Source organism: Panthera tigris, chromosome F2, assembly GCF_018350195.1.
Source record: "Panthera tigris isolate Pti1 chromosome F2, P.tigris_Pti1_mat1.1, whole genome shotgun sequence".
Classification (NCBI taxonomy): domain Eukaryota; kingdom Metazoa; phylum Chordata; class Mammalia; order Carnivora; family Felidae; genus Panthera; species Panthera tigris.
The window spans coordinates 52654323-52666463 of NC_056676.1; the positions used below are offsets into that span (position 1 = coordinate 52654323).

General features: G+C 44.9%; 1 protein-coding gene across 2 annotated transcripts in view; it reads right to left on the bottom strand.

Annotated features, from left to right (window-relative positions):
- Positions 1-10408, bottom strand: part of RSPO2 (R-spondin 2) — a 163528-nt gene extending 153120 nt beyond the window's left edge. Inside the window, exon 1 of one of the 2 annotated variants that reach the window (XM_007075833.3) lies at positions 10285-10408. In XM_007075833.3, the coding sequence (XP_007075895.2) occupies positions 10285-10378 (94 nt within the window). In that variant the 5' untranslated portion in view covers positions 10379-10408. Of the gene's footprint in view, positions 1-10263 lie in introns of both variants that reach the window. The other variant, XM_042973548.1, reaches the window with a different exon arrangement.
- Positions 10409-12141: the final 1733 nt, after the last annotated feature.

The window sequence follows — 12141 nt, forward strand, 5'->3', positions numbered from 1 at the left end:
CTAAACTGAAACCTGGTCTTGGAAAAAAAAAAAAAGGTGTGATAAATACGCAAAGTCATAATGCTGATCTAGCAAATCCCTCAACATTAAAAGCCAGCTTTTATCTACAAGGAGGTATTAGAAGACAGCATGTAAGGTGAACAATGAGGGGCCAGAGGATTTTTAGATCCTGTCAGACTTTATTACATGAAGAAAGAGAACCTTTAACAAAACATTGGATTTTCAAAATAAAGATTGGACAATTTTCAGTATTCTCAAAAAGCAAAATTGTGAGATTCATTAAAAGCCATGTATGTTCTCCATAAAGATTCAAGATTTTGGCAGACAATTAATTGGCAAGTGTTTATTTGGAGTTGGTTTTGGACAACTCCAAATTTTACCAGTTACTTGAATTTTCAGGCATGCACTCTATGGAAAACATTATTCTAAAACTCATGTTTTTAAAGTGACTGTAGAAGCTGGAAACCACCTCTAAGTTGACACCATCTTTGTCTCACAGATTTTAAAACTAGGAGGTTGATTACGTTTGCCTTTTGGTGAGGTCTTATCAAAAAGGATTAGGGACCCAAACCAGAAATGCTCCAGTAAAGCTGAACCCTCTATTCCTTTTTCCCCCGCTCCCTTTCTGTATGAATATCAAGATGATCACAGCATCAATCTTACTGGAGAAAGCACAGCAGTTTTCCCACCTGAGCCTGCAGGACGAAGCAAGTAAGCACACATCCTACCGAACTTCAGAGAACAAAGCACAGGAAAAGAATGCAAAGTGTGCCCTCTATCGATCAGTGAGTTTTAACCGCTGAGTGGCTGGTCGGCAAGTTGTATCCAGCAATAGGGGAGACACTAAAGCCACCGTCATAGAAAAATATAAAATCCACTGAGCCAGCAAACACCTAACAGAAGCCCACTTGACCTCAATGGAAGTGTGTTTGCCTGGTTTTGACCAATCTGTGAGGCAGCAGCAGGATATGTAAGAATCACTTCAATGCCAGCCTATGTCATCAGCTAGAAAATTGCAAGAGCAATTTCTAAAAACTCTATATTACCATTTTATTAATGAAGTAAAATTAGACCATATGAGAAGAGGGTTTTAACAAAACCTCTTATTCTGTGTATTTCACACTTCCACAAACTTTTTAGAAGAATGGAGAGAATTAAACATCCATTCTCTTTGAGTAAGGGATCATTAGCCAAGTAATTTATGGAGATAAATCTTGAGATAGTGCCTCTGATGTGCCTTCATATTGTGAAATATACATATGGCAAATGACTGGAAACCCATACCTGGAAAATAAAATTTTAGACAAAGGTATATATCAATTTGAAACAACCACTTAGCATCATGTTAATTAAGAAGGTCTACCTTTTATTACTTTAACCAATGCTTCTTTAACCTATTGAAGGAAACAGATCAACCATGGCCACATTGAGACTCCAGTGAAAGCTTTAGCTCCTCTCTACACCCTAAAAAGAAAGGTTTTGCTCCTAATTTTCAGGGGACTCACAAAAACCCCAGTCCCATCTCTTGACCCCAAGTTAGGAAAGCCTGCTCAAAAGAAGTGTGCTAAGTATTTGGGTGCCTGGGTGGCTCAGTCAGTTAAGCATCCCACTTCATCCCAGGTCATGATCTCACGGTTCATGGGTTTGAGCCCCATGTCAGGCTCTGTGCTGACAGCTCAGAGCCTGGAGCCTGATTCAGATTCTGTGTCTCCCTCTCTCTGTGCCCCTCACCAGCTCATGTTCTGTCTCTGACTCAAAAATAAACATTAAAAATAATAATAAAGAGAGGTGCTAAGTAAGCTAAACTCTCTAAATGCTCTTAACAGCCTTCAAGCGATGAAAATTGAAAAGTTTTAAATACATTTTAAAGGTCTTCTCCAAGCAACTAGATGAGAAGGAAAACTACCTGTAATTACTCTACATTTTAAGAGTAAAAGAATATTTAATAGTCTTTCTCTAACCTTGGTTGGTTATTCTGATTATGATGGTTTAACATATATGTGAGTACACATAAAATACATGAATACATCTACAAATACACACACTGACACACCCATCTGCATGGGCACACACCTACAGACACATATATTTATTCTGGCTACTGGAGTACAAGACATAACAGGGTTCCAAAAATACACATACAAAAAACAAAGTATAATAAAAACACATTTAGCACCACAAGTATGAAAAAAAAGATTTTTTAAAATCAGATCACACTTATGGTCCTACACTTCAGTTAACTCACCTATCCAGCCTTCAGTTACTTAATATTAGTTACTTTATTTGCAGAATTAGGAGTTGTAGGAAGTTCTGAGGCTTCATAAAAGTCTGTAGTTCAAAAGACTTTTGAATGGGTTCAAAGGTGATTTTTTTAAAATAGTGTTTATGTCGGACATGTATTGTGTACAGGAGAGCCACGAATTCAGGAGGACTCAATTCTAGTTCTCTCTTCCACTTAACCATTAGTTTTTAAAATCGCATTTCAGTAAGCAGTTTACTTTCCAGTTATGCTAAACTGATCTCACCTGCTCCAAATAGTGAATGGTCAATGCTCTCCTGGAAGGCATTATGCAAAAACAACCTATGGGGTCTATTGACACCTACAAATGAACTTGTTCTCTCTCTCCCCCCCCCCTCCCCACACACACACACCTGTGTCTCTCATAGGCGTGTCTACATGGGTTGATTATACTCAAGTCAGAAGACAAGAATGCGGATTGAATGTTTTTCCTGCACTTTGTAGGTTATTAATAGAATTGCCTTTTAGGAAAAGAAATACTGCTTTCTTTTATTTTCCCCTAAATGATTATTCATATGGGAAAAGTGTTTTGGGATGAACAATTATTGGTTGACCCTCAATCTAGAAAAAAATCTTTTAAAATACGTATATTATCCTCACTCCAGGATTTCCCCTTCACTGGCCCAAACTCCTCTGCCACGTGGGATATCTATCATTCGAATAATAAACAGGTATACAGATATACAAACAGACACTAGTGTGCTCTATGAAATTTGAAGATTATCAGAAGAGACTTCAGAGTGAGGGCTGGACTGGGGAGGCTTTTATGTATCAACGTTTGTCTTTAAATGAAGAACAGCAAATAATGAGATTATGCCTATTATCTAATGATTCATTCAAACTTCAACTATGTGCAAATAACTTAGTTTTTTTTAAAAACTTCAAGTTACCAAAATTATTTCAAGGGCAGACAAAATCTTTTAGTCAAGGACTTTTTGTTCAGCCACAGCTTGTGGAGAAGCACTCTGTTAAGGCCTGCTTTGGGCATATGGAGATGAATCTCCCCAAGCTCCTCCCTAGAGGAGTTTGAAATGTGGTTAGGGTAAGACATTTTGCCTAAGGAGTAATAAAAGCATGCTTTAAGAGGAGCACAGAAAGCCGAGAAAGCTAGGAGGGAATAAGATTCTGACTTCAGAAAAAGGGCAGAAAATTCCAGTGGGCTTCATAGAGGCAGTGACTTCAGCTGGGCACCACCAGATGCTCAACAACTTAAAAACCTCAAAACACATAGTATGCTTGGAAATGGAGTAATCTGGGAAAGCTTAAGCTTGTGGCACTTCCAGGGTGGTGGAAAGTTGGAAACGGGCTGTGGTTAAATGGTGAGGAAAGCCTTGAATGCAGTGTGAAAGAGGCTGGCACTTGCTCTGCTGTCAGTATGGAGACCTCGATGTTTGGGGGTTTATTAACAGAAATAACATGATCAGATCTGTGGTTGAGAAAAATTCAACATGGCAGCCTCATGAAGGATGGAGTGAAGTAGTAGATGCTGGGAGATAAGGAGTCCTCAAGGGTGTGAGCTAGGAAGTATCTTTGGGAATAGAAAGGATGGGGTGGATATAAACATTTCTGAGGTACATGCACTAGACCCAATGAACTGATATAAGAGGCACTAGGGAGGGCAAAGACTGCAGTGAGGCTTCCAGCCTCGACACACAAACCTCATGAACAGAATAAGAAACACAGGCAGAGAAAACATTTGGGAGAGGGCACAGAAGAGGAGAGGAGTTGTCGAGCTTGTGTGTGCATGGAACGGCCTATCTATCCATACATGAGGGTGCATGGATTATCTATCCATATGGCAGTAGTTGGGAAGTGAGAGGGGAATATACTCTGAAGTAAAGAATATTTATATTTGTTTTTAAGTCAGAGCTGGAGTTGAAGGACTTGACATGGAAATAACAGTTGAAGATACAGGGATGGATAAAATCCCCTCAAGGGAAAGAATAAAGGAAAATAAACACTGGTGTACACCTACTCTGAATGAGGGGACCAAAGAAGAGAAGTGGGTAAAATACAGGAGGCAAAACTAGAGTGTGAAGTCACTGGTCAAAGGAAGAGCCCTTCTTTGGAAAGGAGGGATTTCTCCAGAGAAATGAGTCAAAGAGGCCTGTAGGGATGTTGGCGGCATTGCAATGAGGTGAACAGAAGTACGGAGGACCATTAAGAAAACCTTTTCAATAAAATGGTGGATTGTGACTGATTGAAGGGTGAATGAAATAAAACCAGATTGTAACTGATTGAAGGGTGAATGAAACAGGACTATTAACAAGGGAATACAAGGGAATGAAGGGAAGGGTACAAGTGAGAAAAAGAAGAGATTGTAGGGGTGCCTGGGTGGCTCAGTCGGTTAAGCATCTGACTTCGGCTCAGGTCATGATCTCTCGGTCCGTGAGTTCGAGCCCCATGTTGGATTCTGTGCTGATGGCTCAGAGCCTGGACCCTGCCTCAGATTCTGTGTCTCCCTCTCTCTGGCCCTCCCCTGTTCATGCTCTGTCTCTGTCTCAAAAATAAGCAAACATTAAAAAAATTTTTTTAAAAAAAAGAAGAGATTGTAAAGCAAGGGAAAGAAGGAAATTAAAAATTTTAAGTTTGGAGGAAAGCAGCATGCTTGAAAAGATGACTGGCATGGGCGGGTCCTAGAAGAGAGAAGAATGGGGGAGGGGCAGGCCTTGGAAAGAATAAAAGCACACTCTCCTTACTCATTCTCTCTCCTCCACTCCCATCCTGGTCCCGTCATTCAGTCTGAGAAAGAGGACAAGAGAATAACTGGTAAAGAAAAGTGAAAAATCCTTTTTAGTTCTGAAGACCCGATCTCCATTGTCATCCCACCCCAATCTCTTTCTCTACACACCCATGAAAACACATACACCTATACGTGTATATATCCTTTCCTTAGCACATATACAATTATATGCATATGTGCTCTTCAGCATTAATTAGCACCTTCCATATTTCATAAATTCTCATAATTAGCATCTTCCATATTTACTCAAGCTAAAATTATGAAAATGTGTAAATATCGACATGCAACAGTGTACCTAATGACCAATCCTTGATTGTTGCAGATAATGGGAAAAAGTGATCATGACATTTTGGGGGCAAAAAAGGGGGGAAATTTAAAACTATTTTCATCCCAGAGCTTATCATCCCCTTTTAGCATAGTGGTTATCATGTGTTTTATCAAATGATTTGACTGTCATTTATTTCCTACACTTAGGAGGGGTAAGGGTGCTGATCCCCAGGGGAGTAAAAAGGTTTAAAAGGCAATCAGTTGGAAGGAATGAAGTAAAATGTATCTTGGATGGTCCAAAAACTGGCCAGTTCATCTCTGAATAAGTCAAGAGGTGGTTTTACATTAAGGAATTAGAAGCGTCATTTCCAACTTGTGATTTCTACAAATATTGGCTTCTACCCAAGCTGGATTTATAAGCAGATAAAGAAAGCCAGAATTAAATGGAGGCCTGGGGGGAACATCACCTATTCTGAATCGCTTCCAAATTTCAGTAGCATAACAAAATGTTGGTTGAGACACAGCCGATTTTTAACCTCTGTGCACTGGTAAGATACTAGCCAGAAAAACTCAGAATTATGCTAGAAGAACAAAACAGCCCATTAACAAAAGAGAAGTAAAGAAAGAACATATTTATATGCAAAGTTAAACATCACAGGATATTTTCTGAAATACTCTGGAACTTTAAAAAGCTAATATACAAAACATTTTAAATCTTCTTCATTTAAGTGTAGGTAAATCTATGTCCCAAGTGCCATTTGCATTTTTGAAAGAATACCAAGAGAAATAAGCTAGCATTAAAAGTACTTGTAAAACCAAGTATCTCCAATCTCTTCATCAAGTTTTTATGTAGCCCTATAACATAGAAGAGAAAATGTTTTTCACCAACCTCGATTGCCAGAAACATACCACACTATTTGTGATAAACACTTCCGTTTCATAGAGGAAGCCAAATCTAATCTTAGGGAAAATGAGAGGTTATGGGAGGGAGAAGCTGGGGCTTTAGTATGGAAAAGGCTAGGCAGGAAACACTTGTCTCACTCTGCCCCCTACCAACCAACCACCAGGAACACCAACTACATATCCAGGAGTCTTGCTGTTTTTAAAGAGTTGTATCAAAAAGTTTTCACAAATCACTGATTAAAATGTAAAGAGAATGAAGGAGATAGATAATTAAGTCACTGCATTCCAACCTCAAGAAAGCTCAGAAACCGCAATAAAGTTATAATTTGTCTATCCACCTTTCGGTAAGTCAGCCTGAAATGTGGCTTACGACCATTTCAAAGAATGAGACACATCAACACAATTTACCATATAAATAAATCATAAGTGGTTCCAAGGCAGATACAGGCAGTGGGGGCTAATAGTAGCTAATAATGACTATACTTTTGAACAAGAGGGCGGGGTGAGGGGGCCAAGGAGTTACAACTGTTACCACGTAGACAAAACATGAGTTGTCTATCAGATTTTCAAAATGTTGGCATGGGTCTCCTCTCTACACGATATTCATTCTCTATTGTGTTTGGGCCTAATTAAAAATTATTATTACCAGGCGCTATGAGTGATTATCAAATACGTTTTCATTTTAGGATTTTTTTTTCTAAAGAAGAGGAAGAAAGACTGTAGGTACTGTGGTTTATGGTGATCTCTCCCACATACTAGGTTTGGCCAAAAGTAGGAAGGTTGACATTCTATTCTCTCAGTCCTCTGGCTAGATTTTGAAATAGAACATACAGTTAAATGATATATCTGCTCTCTATTCCAAACTGGATGCAATTGATTTTAACTGACTAAATTATCTAGTCTCTGCCAAGAATTTTATTTCATTAAGAAAATGATATTATAGAGCATCTGAGATCATAGAGCAGACTAAACATAATGCCAAAGGAGTTCTGAGAGTGCTCCACAGTGAAGGTTTGATTATTTGCAGATGGAATATGGAAGAAAAAATAAAAGCATCAGCTCGCAGGCATCAGTCTAACCAATCCCGGGATCTCGGCTGCCTGCACAGTAGCACAAAGCCAAAAAAATCACTGATCTTCTAAGCCACAACACTTCTTTATTGGGGGGGGGCAGGAGGGGGAGAGAAGGTACTAATCACTTTTCTCCCTAGAAAGTAATATTTAACTGCCACTACCCAAAACAAAGGGAAAAGGGGAAATGTTGGTACACAATAGGCTCTAGCGTGTCAACTGTCACTGCTGACATGATTTGGCTAGTGGTCAGGCATTCACCAAAGAACTAATTTAAATCCATCTCCTTTGGGAAAGCCAATTGTTTGGTAGGCATAACAATTGGTGTAGAATCAATCAGTGGACATGAGATCAATTAAAACCAGCTTAAGTTTGTGAAGAGGGACAATTCACACAACCTGAGTTAGATCTCTATTCATCTCAATACACTCACAATGCAATCCCTAAGCTTTCTTACAAAGCAGAAAAGCTACTATCACCCTGTGCTGTCTAGCCAGGCCTTCAAGTAGTTCCACTTTTAATTAAAAACACAGTACACCCTTTGTTGGCACAGATAGTGTGGTCACTTTTAAAACCCGTAGTTATTTTAGCCAGAAACTTGGAATTTGGGAAGGGACATCTGTTAAGAAAAGGCCGGGGGTGTGTGTGGAGGGGGGGGGGGGGGGGGGGGGGAGTGGCAAACTTTGATAATTTTTTTTTCCTTTACAACCTTACCAATTTACACGTACTTGAAAGCAGTTGAATTTTATTAAATTGAAAGGTTGGTTTGGCAAAAGTCACTATTGCACGCTTTAGAATTGGGTTTCTAAGTGTCAGCACTTGGGGACATGGAAGGTAATTGCTATGAGATTTTGCCAAGCAGCTTTGAAATGAATAGGTTTTGCCTCAGATACCTAAGGCGGCACAGGGCCAAGTTAAGAGACGCCACGGCCGGGAAACGCATGCAATACCACTTCTGGCCGCAGGGGTGCTGTAATGTCCTCCATCCAGCATCGCCGTGTTAAGTTCTACTAAAACGTTATGTTAGCATCTTCCTCCCTCGGCCACAATGAGACAGGCAGTGTGGATCAGAAAGACCTCGCGGGATTAGTAAGTCACCTAACGAACAACCTGGCATGTGCGTCTTAGGAATTTCTATATTCGCACAAACTTGAAGCACCTCAGTTTTTTTCCGACCAAGTAGACTGCATCGTGTGCTGGTAGGTGGGGAGACAGTCTCTCCAAACACACTTGACCACAGTGTAACCAAAAATTGCCAGATCTGCGAATAATACCTGAAAAGAAAATAGCGGGTGGAGGGAGGAGGCAGTGGGGGGAGGAGATGGGGGAGGAGATGGGGGAGGAGATGGGGGAGGAGATGGGGGAGGAGATGGGGGAGGAGATGGGGGAGGAGATGGGGGAGGAGATGGAAAAGGACTTTTTCAGGACGAACATCAATATTAAACTTTCATGGCTTCTGGGAAGAAATTTCTCCCTAGCATTTTTATGCGCAATGGTTTCTGAAAATAAGCATTTTCCAAATGCCAGAAATGGGAAAAAGAGAAGGGGTGGCCTTTTTAAAAACCACAGATCCGTAGCGTCAACTGGAGAGCGGAGGTTATTGAAATCGCACACCACCAGTTACCCCGAGCTCTGCCCTTGGGCCCGCCAATCTCCAGCTTAATAACGTCCTAAAAAGCTATGAAAAATTAGGGCGTGAAGAGCGCTCTCCAAAATCTGGGTGCAGGACCAGAGATTCTATTAAATGGGTTCTAGACAAATCACAAGTCGAGTGCGACGTTTAGATCCCGGGGTGCGAGGGCGGGCGGGGCGGGGGGGGGGTGTCGAAATCTGTTAACTTCAAGACAAATCCTAACTGTGCCAAAGTCCAAATTGCTGGTCGAAGACAGTTCTAAGGGGCTGCTATGCACCGTCCATGCGCGGGTAATACACTGACTGTGTGTGTGTGTGTGTGTGTGTGTGTGTGTGTGTGTGTGTGTGTGTGTGTGTGTGTGTGTTGAGGCTGTGTTTAAATCCCCCAGATGACTTCATTGTGTCTAGCAGCCCTTCCCCTAAAATGCAGCTGGATTAGCTGCAGCCACAGCAGGACTCAGACAGAAATGGGCGCACAGTAAATCTGCCTGAAAGCTAGCTCTCCGAAATCTTTCTGGAGGCCTTCCCTCGCCTTCCCTGCAGTGCACACAAGCGATGGAGATTAAGGGAGCGGTTAAAAAGCCCCAAGTGAATTTCATTGAGAACATAAACGGCTACTTTTGCGGGAAGTATCATGGAGAGAGCAAAGTCAGCCCTGTCCCCAAAACATCAATGCCCCCGCCCCGAAACCCTGCGTACAAGTTGCTGCTCGATGCAAAAAGTTCAATAAACCATCCCATCTAGTCTTAGGTTCCAGAAATAGAGGTCAATTATTCCCTTTCCCCGTAAGTCTAGGTCCTCCACCTCGACTTGGTACCCCTCCTCAGCTTGCGCTCGCTCACTCGCCCGCCCTCACACACACACACACACACACACACACACACACACACACACACACACACACACTACTAGGCGGTGTTCAAAGCGATTTGGGGCGCACGTGGGTGAGGAATGTAGAGACAGATGAGCTGCACGGGAGATGGGTAAGAGGACCAAAAAGAAATGAAGACAGAGAAGCAGAAGAACAAGAAAAACTGGATGCCCGATAAGAAAGCAGAGCGAAAGAGCAGAGTTGAGTAGAAGCGTGGCAACGAACCGGCTACGGACAGCACCACTTAGCCCTGAGCGCCCGCGGGGCTCCCCCGGCTCTCCGCACCTCTCTCTCCCGCTCGCGGTGCCTACTGAGAACGGAAAAGACTGCGTTCCGCCGAGCTCAGGCGCCCACAAAGTGCGGAGCGGTGGCGCGCGAGAGCGAGGTAGAGGGCACTGTCTGCCCAGCTGAGCCCCGGGAGCCCCCGCCTGAGTGCCGCGACCCGCCTCCGCCTCGATCCCACCCGGCTCCCACGCACCTCGGGCAGAGTAGGACCCACCTCGCTTACTGCGTCTCCATCGATTGCCTTGGCAGTGGCTGTAATCCATACAATTCAGGATGATGAGGGCAAAGGAGAAGAGGCGAAACTGCATCTGGGCGGTCGGGCGGGGGACAGGCGCCTCTCAAAGTCGGGGAACTGGAGAGCTCATCCAAGTAGCCGGCGCCCACCGCGCTGCTGGGGAAGATGCAAAGGGTGAGTGGCCACTAGCCCGGGGACCGCACTGGTCAGTTCTGCGCGGTCAGCATCTCTCAAGCCTTGAACCTGAGAGACGAGGAGGAGACGTGGAGTGGAGAGCGCCCCGGGGAGACAACCGCCTCTTCGCGCGCCCCAATTTAAGAAGGGGAGGGAGGGGGACGCGAACCTACCGCCAGGCACGAGCTGCGGGGCAGTTTAACCCCGAGCGCACAGCTGCCGGCAATTTGGTGGGGAGGGTGATTTACAATCAGTGAATTCGCAACGTCTGCGGAGCTACAGGCTCCGACCCAGGGGAAAGGGCGTCGGGAGGCTGCTCCCGGGAAAGGAAAGAGCTCCGCGGGAGCAGGGTGTAAAGAGCCCCCGCTGGCCTTTGGGTCCCCCGGTGGGGGTAAGCAAGCGCCTTGGCCGCGGTGGCCGGACGCGGGTCGCCTACCGCGGCACTTACGTCTCGGACGGTGCGGCTTGCCTAGGCGCGGCGCTCCATCCCGGGCTGGGGAAGCGAGGCGCCTCGCTAGCACGTGGGCTGGGGAAAAGTTTGCCGGGAGCCGCCGGGAGCGCCCGGCAGCTCCGGGATTCCGGCGGACGCCGCGGGCTCGCAGTGCGCCCACGGTCCGCTGGGCTGGCGGCGCTAGCCGGAGCGCGGCGGGGCGGGCGCGTCCGCAGCCTCGGGGATGCTGCGTCCCCGCCGGTGAGTGCGGCGCTCGGGCGACCGGCACGACCGCTCTCTTTCTGGGTCCCTATCCAACTGGGCGGTTTCCTAGGCTCTACTCCACAGCCACTTCACGTCAGGGATTTCTCCCTTTCCAAGCTATGGGAGACAGAACGCTCCCGCGAGGCCGAAGGGATGTGGCGAGCGCACTTTCCGACGGAGATGCAGCCGGGCTGAGGCTCGGGATGCTTCTATAAGTAGGTGGTGCTGTGGTCCAAGGCATCTGTGTCAGGCTGCCTCGGAGTTCCTGGGTCCTAAAGCCAGAAACTCTCGGGTTTCCCTGTGGTCCTAAAGAGCGCTGACAGCCTCCAGCGAGCCCAACCCGAGGCAAATCCCCTCCGGGCTTTCCTGGAGTGCTTGGCTAAACTGAGGAGTGGCTAGGATGGGGGCGCCCCCTGACCTCGCTGCGCCGGGGAGCCTAGCTGTCTTCACCCCCAAGGCGTCTTTTTCGGGCGCTCGGGGGTCGTTTCCAACCTCTGCCCTGACCTTCCTGCAGGAGCATCTGACGGACTGACGGCTTCTCCTAAACCGTCCTTCCTGAGCTACTGGCCAGGACTGCTGATTCTGACCCGCTGAGTTTGAACTTGAGCCGCATCCCGAAAGCTACCCCATCTCTGCCACTTTTTAATCTACGTCTTCCTTTGTCTTATAGGACGATCTGTTAGCAGGCTGAAATTAAAACGTGCCTTCAGTGTACGGAGTGAAAGGGGTATTTCCAACAGCTTTTGCTTATCCCTAGAAGTGTTATTTCTTGACTTTGTTTCTTCTCCACAAAAACTTTAAAAAACTTTTAGTCCTTTGCTTGCAGTACTCAAGAAATTGGGACCTTGTTTCTTTAAAGGAAAGTTCACTTTCCACTCAAGTATTTCTTAGTCATAATCCTCCTCTCTCCCTCCAGCCTCAAAGACTCCTGATTTAAACATCTAGTGCCTTAGGTTTGGAGAATACAC